At 46.1% G+C, this 17,999-nt stretch overlaps 1 protein-coding gene across 2 annotated transcripts in view; it reads left to right on the top strand.

Moving 5' to 3' along the window:
* The first annotated feature begins 352 nt into the window (after positions 1-352).
* LRRC74A (leucine rich repeat containing 74A) overlaps positions 353-17,999 on the top strand; it is a 44,982-nt gene continuing 27,335 nt past the window's right edge. The window contains exons 1-7 of one of the 2 annotated variants that reach the window (XM_039469116.2): positions 353-676; positions 2,236-2,364; positions 5,131-5,303; positions 10,743-10,850; positions 12,333-12,429; positions 16,251-16,300; positions 16,644-16,725. In XM_039469116.2, the coding sequence (XP_039325050.1) occupies positions 640-676; positions 2,236-2,364; positions 5,131-5,303; positions 10,743-10,850; positions 12,333-12,429; positions 16,251-16,300; positions 16,644-16,725 (676 nt within the window). In that variant the 5' untranslated portion in view covers positions 353-639. The remainder of the gene's footprint in view (positions 677-2,235; positions 2,365-5,130; positions 5,304-10,742; positions 10,851-12,332; positions 12,430-16,250; positions 16,301-16,643; positions 16,726-17,999) is intronic. The other variant, XM_039469117.2, reaches the window with a different exon arrangement.

Below are 17,999 nucleotides of genomic sequence, written 5' to 3'. Positions count from 1 at the left end.
TGAAATGCTTCGTACCTGGGATTACGGGCACAGCTATCTTGCGAGAAGAACATGGTGGCAGCTCTTCACAGTCACCTAATGAAGGGGCTTTGGTCGGGTCCTGACTCAGAGGGAAATACACCACCACTGAGAGGCCCCTCCACAGCACCTGAGAACTCACAGCCAAGCCTGGGCTTGGCCCCACTGGACATATGAGAACAGGTGCCTGGCAGAACCACCCAGAGGGTGGGAGGCCTGCTGTTGCCAGGTCTACCATGTGAATCACAATGAGTGCATGAGGTCACAGAATGTTGAAGATGAAATGAAAGCAGCTCCTAAGTCACAAAGCCTCAGGTGGTTGGGCATCTTTCCGACAGGGCTCCCAGCAACAGAGCAGTCCCACTCCCCCGGATGAACTGGAGAAGGAGCCACCTCTCCCAGACAGAGTTGGGGTCAAATTCATGCGCATCCCATTCCCACCAAAGCCCACTCTTCCCAGGGCTTGCTGAGAGGGAAGAATACTGCAGGCTCCCCTAGGGTGTGCCCATGTGAGGGAAGTACACAAAGTTTGAGACAGAGGTGAATGGATAGGTGTGTTTCTTGGGGAAGCAGTGAAGAGGTGGCAAGAAGTTGAGTTGCCCTCAAGAGGGTCCTGGCACTATGGACGATGACAAACCTCTTCAGCCTGAGACAGAAGGTGAAAGAGCATCCCACCTCTCCACTCAGGCCCATCCCCGCTGCCTCAGTACAACACCTAGGGATCACAGGATCCTCAAGCCCAATTCTTTCCTCACCTGGGACCCTCTAGAAGTGGGATGATGTGTGACATTGACTTGGGTTCAGAGCTCGGCAAACAGGAAGAGTTGGCTGCAGTGCTGGGCTGGAGCTAGCCATACTGGCTCTAGCCAGCTTTAATTTTTATTGTCTGGGCTGGTTGATATCATATTTATGGTCTGAAATCAGCCACGTTGGGAATATTTACACCACATGAATTGGCTAACACTATAAATCAGGATGCTTTTGGTGTTGTTTATTGTTGTTTCTTGCCTGGAGAATCAGTTGTTAAATATTTACCAGCATTCTACTGGTTGAATGGAATTCTAAATTGTTTGACAAGGAAATTAAGACTCAGAAATTCATCACTTTTCTAAGGGCACCCAGCAGTCTGGCAGCCAAGCCGCGGTCTGTCTTCTAACTACTAGGCCACTGCTACCTGCACTGTGTATCCCACAGACTGGCTGGGAGATTAATGTTGGCACCTGGGTCTATGGAGGAGGACTAAGAAAGGCCTGCCTGGACTCCTTAGGAACCCCACCATCCTAGAATCTGGGTAGTCAAAACTTGGGACCCCTGCCACAAATGCTCAGCCCACCCAATCACCCAGTGAGTAGGTTGGCTAAGTTCTGACAGGTCATCCGGAGGCATGGCATGGCTTCTTGAAACTGTTTGAGTCCTGCTGATGCCCGAGGATTGGGCTCTGGATTTTATGTGTGGCTTCCAGAAGCCCTTGGCTTTCAGGAGTCTATGGCTGATCACACGTCAATGGCCCAGAGGTGAGAAAAAAACCACATCTAGCAAGTGCAGAGGACTTGAGTGAAGGCAGCTCTGCTCCCCTCACCAATGTCTCATCAGATCAGAACTCATCTGTTTAATTATAGCAGATCATTTCGACCCAAGGGAGATTTTCAAGCCCCTCCTTCTTCTAACAAAATCAGTGTTAGATTGGAAGGAAGAGAAGCTAAGTCAAATTCTTAGGAATCAAGTTCTCTCTCTCATTCTCTAGAACTGCTCCTGGCCCATTGGTCCATTTTATTTTCTATTTGACCTAAGTTGCCACCTGCCCTGCCCTGCCCTGCCCTGCCCCTTATACTCCCTGGCACCATTTGTGCCTGACAATAAGGAAGCCTATGTATCGGGACCCACCCTTTCACCTGAAAGAGTAACAGCAGACCCTGAAACCCACCCAAACATTTAAGAAGGGGAAAGTGTGAGCAAGGAGCCAATCTCCAAGGCAGGCACCAGACAGGGAAGCGGGCAGGGGCAGCCAGTCTCCATGGGGCAGCAGGAAGTTAATTTCACAAGCCTCTGCAGACCCTGCAGCTAGAGGCACTGCTATTGGAAGGGAGGTTTGTCGAGCAGACTTGCCCTGGCAGGGCTTGGCACCTTGAGGACCTGAGACTCTGAGGAAGGGAGCAGAGACAGAGGGGTGGCGGCAGGCTTTATTCCAGACATTGAGGAGATACATTTTTCTTCCAGATGAGACACCAACCGAGCCAGCACCACAGAGCAGTGAAGAAGCGTTCTACTGTGAGGCCGAAGCCCCGCAGACGGTCGGAAAAGTGAAACCAGACCGGGAGAATTCAGAAACAGACCTGGAGATCGAAGGTGAGCATGGGCATTCGGGGGCAGTCAGGGCAGCCTCTCCTCAGAAGCCGAAGTCGGGTTTTCGGGAGCTGTCATCTCACTCCTTTCCAGAGTCTCCCTGTGGACAGCCTGTGGAGGGAACGTGGCAGAAAGGCTTGTGCTTAATTTTGCCTGGACTCCCTCTCCAGGCTGGCCAGAGACAGCAGCTGCAGCTTCCCACACTAGTCACCTGCCTCAAGAGCAGGGCCCTCATGTCGGCTTGTTAAAAGTTGAATCAATACACAAACAGGGTTTTCTGGTCTTCTAAACATTTCGACGTGGGGCATCCTATGCAATTTTTTTCAATAGTCCTAGGAGGTAGGCATCATTGCCCGTTTTCAACAGAAGAGGAACTGGGCCTTAAAGAGATGATAGGCATGGCCCAGGGACAGCGGGGGTTTGCCCAGCACGTTGGCTGACCAATCCCATGTCTGACTCACGCTAAGTCCTGTCTTATTCCATACTCCAGGCCCCTGCAGTACTTCTGTGGTGCATCTTGCATCCCAGTGACTTTCCCACACTCACCTCGGAGCTCTGGTTTCCCCTGCTGTTCTTGATAAATCAAAGCATGCCCGGCTATCGGGACTGGCAGAGCTGAAACAAAGACTCTGTGAATGCAAACAACACCTCCACCCTCTCTCTCCTCCCAGTTTCCCCGAGAAGGGAAGCACCAAAAGAGAACACTTGTGAAGCAAGGGAAGAATGACAGTGGTTCCATCGGAGGGGCCAGCCTTAAGCTTCCCAGGCCAAGGCTAGCCCAGTTGCCCTTCCTCTCCTGTGGCCTTGCAACTGGCTGGTGGGAGTGATTGGCAGGCTGCAGAGAAGGAGGAAGGCCCGTTCTGCCAACTTAAACTGCGAAGTTCATCTGTATAGGGTCAGCTTATAAGCCTCCCCACCGTGGTCAACATACAACACACAACTTCACCCCTCTAAGCAGACCTCCTCCCCACTGTCCCCCAGGCAGCTTGTTGCTGTTTTTCTGGCTTCTTATCCACTTCAAGCCTGTCGCTAATGTTGTTTCCAACACCCGACTCCATTCACCTGGTTGGGGAAGGTGGCAAAGGACGACACTGGACGTTTGGCCCGAGGGTCCCGATTCTATCTCACTCTCCTCCCTCTTCCCCACAACCACAGCAGGTGCTAACGCTGTTGCAAGCTGCCCATAAAATATAACCACAAGGAGCACAGCTAGAAAGGGTCAGCATCAAACCCAGAGGAATTAGTACCAGGGATGAAACTGGGGGTTACCTCCCCTGCTTTGGCCAGCAGGAACCTCTAATGTCTAAATATGGCACTAAAAACCCTGTTCTGAACAGAAATGCTGGGCTCAGCAGCTTTGGCTCCCGGTGCCCCTGCAGTGGGTGCTGAGACACTAAGAATGGGCAGGGGGGACATAGGAAATAGGCCAGCTGGGAGCAGTGTCGGCTGCGAGTCTATCAAAGAGGGAGAGAGGAGCCTGGTTTGCTCACTTGCCATGAGCTGTTTTTCTCCACAACAGTGGTTCTCACCTGGAAGCAATTTTGCACCAAGGAGACATTGGGCAAACTAAGGCATGGGGCGTTGCTGCTGGCATCTTCTGGGCCCATGCTGGGGATCCTACTGAACACCTTACAATGTACAGGACAGCGCTCAGAACAGAATTATCCAACCCAAAACTCCAGCAGTGCTGAGGTTGAGAACGCTGCTGTACAAGCATCCCAAAGAGAAGTCTGATTTGTAGCTGTGCTTGCAAAATCAGCTTCCCTGTAAAGCAGTTGTTCTTTTACCAACAAAGCTCCCATTGTCAGCCCTAGACTTGTTTGGGGTGGGTTGGCCAAAGGCCCTGGGATCCGAAGGAAAAACAGATGCAGACATAGACGGCAGCTGGCCCCAGGAAGCCCTGCCATAGGCTGGACTTGCCTAATGAGGACACAGCTGTGGGGCACCCAGAATCCAGGGTGGCCCAAAGCCCAGGGACCCCGGGCCAGGCTGGCCTAAAGCGTAAGGAATAAGGGCCCCCAGGGATTAGAATGGAAAGGTGCAGTCCCTATTTCTGTTAGCTGGTTTTAGCACTGACCAACTGTGCATCGTTTGAGGCTAGGTTTATCATCCATAAAGCAAGGACACTAGTCCTTTTTATAAGGAAAATGGCATCCTAGCCTTTGAAAGAAGATAGACCACTCACATACAAGCAGGCTTGTTTCTCGCTGATTTGGAGGTTTTTCCATATTCACTGGACAGAGTCTCACTCAGTCCTATTGGGCTTTTAAATGTTGGTGCCTCTCTAAGTCTTTGGTGAAGGTTTGTTCATGACTCAAAACTTTTAATAGTTGTAGCAAAATTAAAAGTGAAATGGGGACTCCATCAACCATCAGAAGTCATCTGCTTTTTGGTCTTTCAGATTTGTCCAAAGGTGGGCAAGAGGGCCTGGGCCTTTCTATGTCTTTGATGACCTGTCATTGGATGTGGCCAACCGGGACAGGTGGAGTGAAACACGCTGCTAGCTTCTAGAAAAGCTTCAGGCCTAAAACCATGGGCCTCATCTCCTACCCAAAGAGAAACATTCATCTGGGGCTTTCTGGAGTTAGAGTCTCCCACTCCCACCATGGACTGACTTCCCAGACTGGAGCTGGCTTCTTAGCACATACCCACAGGGACAGATCCTCCGGCAGAGGAGAGTGTAGACATGAGTGAATGTCACCTGGGGCTAGAGGGGAGAGAAGGCAAAGGTGGAAAAGAAATCCTACTAGAGCCCATCTTTCTCTGCAGATAATGAGAAGTTTTTCACCACTGGACAGAAGGAGCTGTACCTGGAGGCCTGCAAACTGGTGGGTGTAGTGCCCGTCTCATACTTCATCCGGAATATGGAGGAGTCCTATGTGAACCTCAACCACCACGGCCTGGGCCCCAGGGGTACCAAGGCGATTGCTATAGCCCTGGTGGTGAGCATGCTAACGGGGGCTCATGAAACCTGGTGGAGGTGGAGGGTTGGTAGGACAGCGGTAGGCCCAAGATTCAGAGGGCCTCTCCTATGGAGCCTGTATAGTGACCTTTATGCCCACACTGCCCTGGGCCCTGCTTGGCTGCCAGATGATTTCCCCAACAGGCATGAACTCTTCTTTAGCTCCTGCTATGAGGCTGCTAGCAACCTAGGCCTTAGAAGTCTATGCTCCTTTTAGAAACTCTGGGGAGAAAAAAATAGAAGTCTATATACTCTTTACTGTTCAGGAAACAAAGGCACCAGCCCCTGGACCCATGAAAAGTGAGTGGGCCCAATTATCAGTGTAAGAGCACCAATAAAATACCAGCCTGGGTCTCCATTCTAAAGCTCACCTTTGCTAGAAATGGGTTTACTACTGACCCATTCCATTCAACGTCTGCCTTTTGCAACATTCTGATACTTAAAGACCACACTGTAGAGTACATCAAGTTTTCCCATAGAAATAGTATTATCTCTTAGCTGGGCATAACCAAACAAGGAATTGACCTTGAGTTCATCATGACTTTTTATAGTTATAATTACTTTGTACACAAAACTGACTCCCATCACAGAAAAACAGAAAACCTGTTTTTGTCAGCACAATACTGTTCACTTAGAAAAGTAAACAGAAAATTCCATTATGAAAAAGCTTAGTAAGGTAGAGAGGTAGATGTGTCTTTAGAGGTGACATTTAAAATTGGTAATAGTTAAATTATCCATGGAAAGAATGAACAGAGAAAAATAAAGAGGACTTACAAGAGCACCGGGTTTATATGGCCTCTGTGCAGTAAGGACCAATACACCGAAACAGCAGAGTTTTCAGCAAAGAAAGAGTTTAATGATCACAGAGTGGCCAAGCAAGCAGGTGAAAGGAACCCTTCCATTCATTTCCCTAAGGAGTTCTGGTCTAGAGTTGTTTGTTTGTTCTGCATGAGACAGGATCAAGTAACCCATCACGAGTGACATCTGACCCCGACAAAATTACATTTCACCCCTACTACACAACTAAAGACATCCTCGGACTAATTTTTATTCTCCTATGCCTAATGAGCCTAACATTGTTTACACCTGACTTTTAACTGACCCAGACAATTACACATTAGCTAACCCCCTCAATACCCCACCCCACATCAAACCAGAATGGTACTTTCTATTTGCATACGAAATCTTACAATCTATCCCCAATAAACTAGGAGGCGTCCTAGCTCTTATATTGTCTGTTCTAAGCGGCATGATCATGGCTCACTGCAGCTTTGATCTCCTGAATTTAAGTGATCCTCCTGCCTCAGCCTCTTGGGTATCTAGGGCCACAGCTGTTCACCATTGCACCCAACTAATTTTTACATTTTTAGTAGAGAAGGAGTCTCACTATGTTGCCCAGGCTAGTCTCAAACTCCTGGGCTCAGGGGATCCACCCATCTCAGCATACCAAACTGCTGGGATTATAGGCATGAGCCACTGCACCTGGCCTGGCCAACAGTCTTTAAGGGGATCTCAGAGGACAAGGGGCTGAAAAATTGGGGTCACTGATTGGTCAGGACAAGGGGGAATGAAATCATCAGGATGTAGTAACTGCATGCTTTGGTGAGTCAGCTCCTCTGGGGGTCCTTCAGACCAGCTGATGTCAGTAGTTTTACCAGCCTCTCAGATGGAAAACTTAACATTTCACAATGCTTGCCATGTTATCTGTAGAGCAGTGAAAAGGAGCTATGATCTTATGATTCTGGGACAACAAGCAGCAAACAACTCTGAGGAAGGGGCCAGAGAGCAGCTGACCTCATGATCGATGCTGCAAGCTGGGCTTATTTCCGTTCATCCCCTACCTTCTTCCCTGATCAATTTTATAAAGTTTATGGGGACAGTTTCAAGGCTGAGAAAGAATTCTTTAAAAATATTATTTATAAAGGATCTGAAAGAAGAAAAGGAGTCAGTGAATTAAATAGAGAATGAGTGACTGAGAGACAGGAGAAGCTACAGAATGACAGTGTATTTCAAGGCTTTTTGGAGCTCGCCATGTATTTCATAACCGAATAAATATGGAAGCACAGAGTTGCCTTCCTCATTCATCATTCTTTCGGATGTCTGCGTCATTGAACACGGCCGAGTCAGTCTCCCTGCAGTTTGTCTTTGACTGTCTCTACCATTCTGTACCTTCCTTCCGATCCCCAGAAAGCAGTGCAATGTCATATTTCATGTAACTTCTTAAAGGGCATACGCTAAAAGCAAATGCTGTTATATTTTTAAGAAGTCATGAGTGTGTTGATGAAGGCGAGGAAAAATTCTCCTGCCTCAGCCTCCCAAGTAGCTGGGATTACAGGCATGCGCCACCACACCTGGCTAATTGTATTTTTAGAAGAGACAGGGTTTCACTGTGTTGACTAGGATGGTCTCGAACTCCTGGCCTCAAGAGATTCTCCCGCCTTGGCTTTCTAAAGAGCTAGGATTACAGGTGTGAGCCTCCCAGTTCAAGCAATTCTCCTGCCTCCGCTTCCCAAGTAGCTGGGATTACTGGCCTGCACCCCCACACCCAGCTAATTTTTTTGTATTTTTTGTAAAGACGTGATTTTACTATGTTGGTGAGGCTGGTCTTGAACTCCTGGCCTCAAGTGATCCTCCCGACTTGGCCTCCCAAAATGCTGGGATTACAGGCATGAGCCACTCTGCCTGGGCAACATAACTTTTATGATAGCATATTATCATAGGTGTTCTATTTTATTATTAGTTATTGTTAACCTCTTATTGTGCCTAATTTATAAATCAAAATTATCATAGGTAAGCATGTATAGGAGAAAAACATAGTTTTGGTTTGGTACTATCTTTGGTATTAGGCATTTACCAATGGTCCTGATGTTTTCCCCCAGGAATAAGGGTGGACGACTGTAATCACTGTTAGGATGTAAGAGGGATATGTTTGTGTGCTGTTCATTTTGACTGCCTAGCCCCCTGTTGGCATTGAACAGCGTATTCCTAGAATACATGGTCTTATTTTTCCTCACCTTCCCCAACACACTCATTCTTTCTTAAAAATATAACAACATTTGCATTTGGCATATGCCCTTTAAGAAGTTACATGAAATGTGAGCTTGCACTGTTTTCTGAGGATGGAAAGGAAGGAGCGGGGAAAGAACAAAGCCATCTTGAGATTTATTGAGAGTGGAAAGGCTGACTAATGAAGTGCTAGGAATGCACCATTACCTTCGTGGGAAAAACATGGATGATAATGAAATCCTCTCAGGGCTTGGACCACTTGTTTCTTAGTAACAGCAATTTCTGTTTGTGGGGAGTTTCTTCTTCCTTCATTCTCTGCATCATTCATTTGACAACTAATCATTGTGACATTCTGGGGGACTGAACTTCTATTTGCTCTTTGTACTGATTAGCTTTTCACATGCTTGTGTTTCCCTGGCTTAGATTAGGAGCACTCTAATAGCAGGTTTCATGTTTGTTTCATCCTTGCCCGTATCCCTCGACCACCTAGCACTGTGCCCTTGCACTTGGGGGCAGCAGGTGGGTGGGAGTAGAAATGTTCTCTGTTAATTCTTGTTTCCCCAGCAGTGAACACAGAGAGTGACAAATAGACACCGGCCCATGTGGAATAAATGTGGATGGAATTGGGGACTGGGCCTCCTGCTTCACCCTAGAATGTGCTGGTCCCCAGTACGACTCTGCAGTGATGATTCAACTGATGTTTCTAGACACTGCTAAATAGCACCCAGACTGGGAGGCCCCCTGAGCCATCTCCCTCAACCTTTTTTTTCTTTTTTTTTTTTTTGAGACGGAGTTTCAGAGTTTCGCTCTTGTTACCCAGGCTGGAGTGCAATGGCGCGATCTCGGCTCACCGCAACCTCCGCCTCCTGGGTTCAGGCAATTCTCCTGCCTCAGCCTCCCGAGTAGCTGGGATTACAGGCACACGCCGCCATGCCCAGCTAATTTTTTGTATTTTTAGTAGAGACGGGGTTTCACCATGTTGACCAGGATGGTCTCGATCTCTTGCCCTCGTGATCCACCCGCCTCGGCCTCCCAAAGTGCAGGGATTACAGGCTTGAGCCACCGTGCCTGGCCCCTCCCTCACCTTTTTGAGTACAACTCAAGGCAATTGAATTTTGCCCAACCCGGAGAGCTGAGACCAGAAAACATTCCAGGAAGCCCCGGGGTGAATCATCCTGCATTGCAATAGCTGGGACTATCACACTTTCCTTTATCAGGGGAGAAGGTCAGGGAGGACCAGCATTAACACTCCTTCCACTCGCTACTTCTCTTGCTCCTTAGTGGGCCTTGAAATGCTCCAATCCAAACCTGTGTCTGTTCTCTGTCCCTGTGTGTACTGGGAACAAGGTGGGGAAGGCAAAATCAAAGTTCTGATTAGAGCTTAACCCCAGTCCTTCGTGCTCCAATGTGAGTCCTTTCCTCTCCTCTTGTTCCATGTAGAAATGTAGACTAGCGGCCGCCGGGCGTGCTCAAGCCTATAATCCCAGCACTTTCGGGGGCCAAGGCGAGCGGATCACTGAAGTCGGGAGTTCAAGACCAGCCTGGCAAACATGGCAAAATCCTGTCTCTACTAAAAAGAATACAAAAATTAGAAGGGTATGGTGGTGGGTGCCTGTTAAGCCCAGCTACTTGGGAGGCTGAGGTAGGAAGGATTGCTTGAACCCGCGAAGCAGAGGTTGCAGTGAGCCAAGATTGCGCCACTGCACTTAATCCTGGGTGACAGAGCAAGACTCCATCTCAAAAAAAAAAAAAATGCAGACTATCTTGGCTCTAGATATTCACCAAAAATTTATGTCCAATTCCTTCCAAACAACCTTGAGTCCACCTCCTATTAAAGACAGTACCAGAGCCAGGTGTGGTTGCTCACGCCTCTAATTCCAGCTACCCGGGAAGCTAAGGCAGGGCAACACTTGAGCCCAGGAGTTTGACATCAGCCTGGGCAACATAGACCCCATCTCAAAAAACAATAATAAAGAAATAAATAAAAATTTAAAAGAGTGTACCAGATAAGACTTAAGCCTAAATTAGAAGAAAGGCCTTAAGAAAGCAAAATCAATGCTTTAAAGGACCTCCTGGCAAGAATCTTTATGTTTAAATATCCTTATTCAATATATCAAGTTTTCCTTAAGCTTCGAGTAGGTCACAGTCGTCTCTCCTTGGGGCTTAGTTAAAATCTGTTTAGCTCATCCTTGTGCCTCTGACTTGTCAGGGTTTTCATTGCTTTCAGGATCCTTTTCTAAATTCTCCCAGAGTAAGCGTATCGTCCAAGCCAAACTCCCCAGGCTGGCTCAGCCCCTGTGCTGGTCTCCTCGCCCTTGCCACGCCCTCGGAATTCCTAGTCTGCTTCGAGTGGGTGCGGACTGGGTCACCAACGCCTTCTGTGTCTCTCCCCCTCCCCTTGTGCTGAGTGAAGTCCAACACGACTGTTAGCAAACTGGAGCTGGAAGATAACGGCATCACGGAGGAGGGCATCTTGAGCCTGGTGGAGATGCTGCAAGAGAACTACTACCTCCAGGAGTTGGTACTGTGCCTCCCTGCGCTGCTCCTGCCATCACCCCTGGGGGCTCACAACCCACTGGGGACAAGCCAGAGGCCCTGCCAGGACCCAGGCTGCCTCCAGGCCCCTGCCCTCCCTTCATGACTTCTCAGAGGAGGGCCTCATATGAGAGGCTGTGTTTTCTACAGCTGTAGAAAATCCTAAGAAACCATTTCTGGCTGGGCGCAGTGGCTCACACCTGTAATCCCAGCACTTTGGGAGGCCGAGGAGGGCGGATCACCTGAGGTCAGGAGTTCGTGATCAGCCTGGCCAACATGGCCAAACCCTGTCACGACTAAAAGTACAAAAGTTAGCTGGGTGTGGTGGTGTGCACCTGTAATCCCAGCTACTCAGGAGGCTGAGGCAGGAGAATTGCTTGAACACAGGAGGCAGAGGCTGCAGTGAGCTGAGTGAGACTGCACCACTGCACTCCAGCCTGGGCAACAAGAGCAAGACTTTAAAAAAAAAAAAAAAAAAGTTATTTCTGTCTGGACCTTAGAAGCCCTTAAACTGATCAATGTGGCCAGGCATGGTGGCTCAGGCCTGTAATGGCTCACTAAAAATATAAAAAATTAGCTATGTGTGGTGTTGAGCACCTGTGATCCCAGCTACTTGGGAGGTGGAGGCAGAAGAAACACTTGAACTCTGTAGGGTGGAGGTTGCCATGAGCCTAGATCACACCACTGTACTCCAGCCTGGGTGACAGAGTGAGACTCTGTCTCAAAAAAAAAAAAAAAAAAAAAAGATAAATGTACCTCTGCATAGTTGCTTTAAAGTGAACTTCCTTCCTTAAAGAAAATAAAGACATGAAATAATTTCATAAAAGACAATGTGCCTTGCGATGGCTGGTGGTGATGAGTGCACGATGTGAATGTGCTGATGCCGCAGCACTGGACGCTGAGAAACGGCGATGATGGTAAATCGTATGTTAAGTGTAGTTTGCCATCATAAAAAGATATCCAAAGGAAAGGGGAAAACAACCAATTAAGACAATAACGGCCACTACATAAAGTCTCTCCCACTAGCTTGAAAGGACAAGTCACACTTCCCAAATCATGGAGTGGAATTTACAATGATTATGCACTCTAAATGCATTTTTCGCTGTTTCACTGCCAAGCTCTCTAAATGAAGCTGTTTGGGGTTTCCATACAAAGAAAAAATAATAATGCGCTTATCTGAAGCACCGGGGCTAAACTGGGAAAGTAGGGAGTCCTTGAAGCCAGCTTCCTTGAGACTAGCCATCTCACGAGTCCCACAGTGAGGCACTGGGAAAGCCGGGACTAGAGGCTGGTTTCCTGTCGCCCTTCTCTTGGTCCTTGGCACCACCTGAATCCTTCTAATCCTTTCCCACCCCAACCCTACTCCCTCGACACAGGACTCAAGTAAACCACAAAAGACATCATTTGTTCATGAGGGCCCTTTGGTGAGGTTTTTTTTTACATACCTAAGTGTTTTCTTGCCTTTTAGAATATTTCCAACAATCAACTTGGTTTGGAGGGGGCCAGAATCATCTCAGATTTCCTTGAGACAAATACTTCTTCCATCTGGAGCCTTGAGCTTTCAGGTGAGCACATGGAAAGGGAGGGAGAGGATACTGGGACTCAGAGGGAGGGAAGAGGGGAAAACAGAATTCAACTTCTGGCCAACCAGACCATGTCTTTCTAGTCTTGGAGACCAAAAACTGCATCTATGCCTGCTAAACCCTCCCAGTCACACTCCCCTAAGCCCCTCCACCATATCTGATGATTCGGATGATATATTCACAATAATTTATCATATACTTTACCACGCAAACTGAATAGGGGCACTAACTGGAACCACAAGCAAATTGAGATGCCTTGCACCCAATTATAAACTATGTTTAATATGATTAAGAACATAAAATAAATAAAATCATAAAAGAACAAATCGCTTTTTTTAAAGAAAAAAAAGACCTCTCCTCCTTCCCTCACCAAGAGTTTCTTACAACGAAAAATGTATAGTCACTGATATTAAAGGCTCAATAAATAAATTCAATGGCACATTAGTTACAGGTGAATAGAATTAGTGGAAAACATATTTTATCTATCTTTGCAGCATAGAAAGACAAAGACATAGAGAATATAAAAGACAAAAGAATATAAAAGAATGAGTAGAATGAGAAGTTTCCAGAAGGAGAAGAAATGAATGAGCAGCAATATTTGAACAAATAAAAGCTAACGTGTTCCCTGAATTGATAAATTTGCAGGTACAGGAATCCTAGTAACTCCTAAGAAAGGTATATAAAAAGGAATCTATACTTGAGTATATCTCTGAAAAACACTTAAGATACAGAGATCTGTAAAGTGTCTAGAAAAAAATACAGAAATAAAGTTTGTGTGTTTTCTTTATAGAGATGGGGTCTCGCTATGTTGCCCAGGCTAGTCTTACACTCTTGGGCTCCAGCAATCCTCCCACCTCAGCCTCCCAAAGTGATGGGATTATAGGCATAAGCCATGGTACCTGGCCTTAGTTCATGTATTTTTAACATAAATATTGTTACATGTCAGGTATTATTCTCCAATTTCCCTTGTTTCCCACTAGATATATCTTGGATTTCTTTCTATGGCAGAACAATAGATTTATCTAGTTCCCTTGAACTGCTTGCTAGCATTCTGAGTCATGGACATAGTATAGTTTATTTAACACCCCGCTATTTGGGAGAAAGGGGATTAATTTCATTTCTAATTTTGCTTTCAAGTAACGTTTTTTGTTTGTTTTTGTTTTGTTTTGTTTTGTTTTGTTTTAGATGGAGTCTTGCTCTGTAGCCCAGGCTGGAGTGCAGTGGTGCAATCTCGGCTCACCGCAACCTCTGCCTCCCAGGTTCAAGCAATTCTCCTGCCTCAGCCTCCTGAGTAGCTGGGATTACAGGCATGCGCCACCATGCCCAACTAATTTTTTTGTATTTTTAGTAGAGATGGGGTTCCTCCATATTGGTCAGGCTGGTCTCAAACTCCCAACCTCAGGTGATCCACCTGCCTCAGCCTCCCAAAGTGCTGGGATTACAGGTGTTAGCCACTGTGCCCAGCCTTGCTTTTTTTATGGTACTTTCTTGTGGCAAAGTTTGTGTATTTTATTGATGTCAAGTTTTATAGTCTTTTCACTTTATGGATTTAATTTTTGCAGCCTTGCTTTAAAACTCTTTCCTAAAGTTTATAAAAAATATTTTCCTGAACCAGGAGTGGTGGCATGCACCGATAGTACCATCTACTCAGGAGGCTGGGGTGGGAGAATTGCTTGAGCCCAGGACTGACCCCCCTGGGCAACATAGTGAGACCCCATCTGTAAAAAAGAAAAAGAAAAAAAAAGTTAGGTAAAAATATTTTCCTTATTTTCTTCAAAAATTTTTTAACTCTTAGGTCTCTAATATATCTAATAATTTTTTTGTACCTGGTATGAGGTAGACATCGAATATTTTATTTCCAAAACTGATAACCAGGTGCCTCCGCATCATCAATGGAATAATTCATCCTTTTCTGACTAATTTGAAGTGTCGTCTTTAACATGTGTTAAACTCCCATTATAAATACAGGTTTCCTTCCAGATTCCCTCTTTCATTAATCTATTTATATATTTCTGTGTCATTGAATTGTTTTAATATTTGTTTAGAATATTAAAATTATAGCCGGGTGTGGTGGCTCACGCCTGTAATCCCAGCACTTTGGGAGGCCGAGGCGGGTGGATCACAAGGTCGAGAGATCGAGACCATCCTGGTCAACATGGTGAAACCCTGTCTCTACTAAGAATACAAAAAATTAGCTGGGCATGGTGGCACGTGCCTGTAATCCCAGCTACTCAGGAGGCTGAGGCAGGAGAATTGCCTGAACCTAGGAGGCGGAGCTTGCGGTGAGCCGAGATGGCGCCATTGCACTCCAGCCTGGGTAACAAGAGCGAAACTCCCTCTCAAAAAAAAAAAAAAAAAAAGAATTTTAAAATTATAATTACTACATAAGATGTTGTGACTAATACAAAAAATGATTATGTACAATTTAATGTGTTATAAAATCTTATAATAAATATTTTTGTTTGTTTGTTTTTGAGATGGAATCTCCCTCTGTTGCCCAGGCTGAAATGCAGTGCTACCATCTCAGCTCATTACAATCTCTGCCTCCTGGGTTCAAGCGATTCTCCTATCTCAGCTTCCCAAATAGCTGGGATTGTAGGTGCCCGCTGCCATGCCCAGCTAATTTTTGTATTTTCAGTAGAGACAGGGTTTCATCATGTTGGCCAGGCTGGTCTTGAACTCCTGACCTCAAGTGAACCACCTGCCTCGGCCTCCCAAAGTGCTGGGATTACAGGCATGAGCCACTGCGCCCAGCCAATAAATATATTTTGTATGTGAATGGACAAAGATACCCCTTTTTTTCAAAGTAATCTTGAATCTCTTTTTTCAAAATGATTCTGCAATTTTGGCTGTTAGTGTTGTTAGTAATAATAATCTTGGCTATGCTTGTACAGTTTCTCCCCCAGATGAACTTTAGAATCATTCTTTCAAGTTCTATTTAAGAAAAAGAAAAAAAGATATAACAGCTGTTGGGGTTTTGATTGGGGGTTTCCATTTACTATTCTGGATGAATTTATGAAAGAACCGACATAGTCACAATATTGAGTCTCCTCATTTATGAACATGGTTTCTCTCTATTCCTCCAGGTCTTTTTATGTTCTTAAGTAAAGTCTTGCTTTCTTCTATTATAAGCCTTGCATTATTCATATTAGGTTTATTTCTAGGTCTTCCATTATTTTATCTTATGGGAACAGAATGTTTTTCTATCATATTTTCTAATGGGTTATTACTGATGTGTCTGAAAGCTATTAATTTTTGTCCATTGAGTCTATATCCGCTTACCTGATTAAATTATCTTATGAGTCCTAACATTTTGTTAGTTTTATAGAATTATTTAGATAGGTGATCATATCTGCAAATAATGAAAGTTTTATCTCTTCTTTTCCAATATTTATAGCTCCTAGTTATTTTTCTGGTTGTATTGGCTAAGACCCGTAATATAATGTGTTAACATGCAAATCCCCCAGTCCTATCCCAGACTGCTGAAATCAGAATCTTTAGCAGGAGAAATCTGGGAATCTGTATTTTATCAAATTTCACAAATAATCATCTTACAACCAGCTCTGTAGAGACAGGTGCTCCCTATGTTGCCCAGGCTGGTTGTAAACTCCTGGGCTCAAGCAATCCTCCCACCTCGGCCTCCCAAAGTGCTGTGATTACAGGCATGAGCCAATGCGTCTGGCCCCTGCCACCTTTTCCATGTCTGATTGTTCTAAATGGAAGTGGACTGGAAGGGGTGAGGGTGGGAGAGGAGGGGAGTCATGGTCTAGCAGTGCTCTGCTGACACACCACCCTCACTACAGGAAATGACTTCAAGGAAGAATCTGCAGCACTGCTCTGCCAAGTCCTGTCGGTAAGAGGCAGGGAGTGCAGCCAAGCCACGTGGGTGATGTTCCTGGGAGATCTGGGCAACCTGGGGCTGCTATGGACACAGTAACGTGAGGCTACTTGCACATGTTAGGGATTAGGGAGTGTTTAGACCCTGCCAACCCCAGCAAAAGCCACAGCAAACAGTAGAGCTGTTTATGTGGCACTAAGTTCTCCCAGCAAACATCAACAGCCGAACGAAAAATGCCTGAGACATTGTTTCCACCTAATTTTCTGTACATTGGAACCCCCATCATACTGTCCTCCAATAAGTAACATATTTGCAATCAGAAGACAAAAAAATCCTTCTCTTTCCCCTGTTTCTGTAGAGCAATTACCGAATTAAGAAGCTGGATCTCAGCCACAATCAATTCTCTGATGTAGGAGGAGAGCACCTGGGACAGATGCTGGGTGAGTCTCCCTGGAGGGAAGGGACAGCAAACGGGAAGGATGGGGGAGGATCACTGCTTTGCAGAGCTGAATCTCCCTTTTTAACATTATTTTTCAATGTTGTGAGTATAAAAGTGATGTAAACCCTGCCCAGAATACACTCAGAATCAGCTGGGTGCAGTGGCTCATACCTGTAATGCCAGAACTTTGGGAATTTGAGGCAGGAGGATCACTTGAGCCCAGGAGTTCAAGACTAACCTGAACAACATAGGGAGACCCTTGTCTCTATAAAATATCAAACAATTCGCCAGGTGTGGTGATGGGCACCTATAGTTCCAGCTACTCAGGAGGCTGAGGCAGGAGGATCACTTGAACCTGGGAGGCGGAGGTTGCAATGAGCTGAGATCACGCCACTGCCCTCTAGCCTGGCAACAGAGAGAGATTCCGTCTCAAAAAAAAAAAAAAAAAAAGCAAGTTGAGGCTGCAGTGAACCATAATCAGTGAACCATAATCTACACTCCACAACAGAGAGAGACTCCATCTCAGATAAAGAAGAGGGCCAGGCACGGTGGCTCACATCTGTAATCCCAGCCCTTGCAGGTGGATCGTAAGGTCAAAAGATCAAGACCACATGGTGAAACCCCATCTCTACTAAAAATACAAAATAACTTAGTTTGGTGCGGTGGCACATGCCTGTAGTCCCAGCTACTTTGGAGGCTGAGGCAGAAGAATCGCTTGAACCTGGGAGGCGGAGGTTGCAGTGAGCCGAGATCGCACCACTATACTCCAGCCTGTCGACAGAGAGAGACTCCATCTCAAAAAAGAAAAAAAGAAGAGGAGGAGGAGGAGGAAGAGGAGAGAAGCAGTAGCAGCAAACACCTGGTCTTGGGTAGTAAAACTTTATGATGATTAGAAGAACACAGAAACAACTAACAACTTGCTGATCTCAGGAAGGCTAAGTAAGGACTGTTAGGTATGGCCCAGTAAGCACAAATGATCCAAAAGCAATTGAAAAGTATCTTTTGGGTACTGTGCTTATTACCCGGGTGATGAAATCAGCAGTACAGCAAACCCCTGTGACATGCAACGTATTTTTTTTTTTTTTGAGATGGAGTTTCGCTCTTGTTACCCAGGCTGGAGTGCAATGTCGTGATCTCGGCTCACTGCAACCTCCGCCTCCTGGGTTCAGGCAATTCTCCTGCCTCAGCCTCCTGAGTAGCTGGGATTACAGGCACGAGCCACCATGCCCAGCTAATTTTTTGTATTTTTAGTAGAGAAGGGGTTTCACCATGTTG

This window comes from Saimiri boliviensis, chromosome 2 (genome assembly GCF_048565385.1).
Source record: "Saimiri boliviensis isolate mSaiBol1 chromosome 2, mSaiBol1.pri, whole genome shotgun sequence".
Classification (NCBI taxonomy): domain Eukaryota; kingdom Metazoa; phylum Chordata; class Mammalia; order Primates; family Cebidae; genus Saimiri; species Saimiri boliviensis.
The sequence above is the reverse complement of the archived record's forward strand: the minus strand, read 5'-3'. Positions and strand labels throughout refer to the sequence as shown.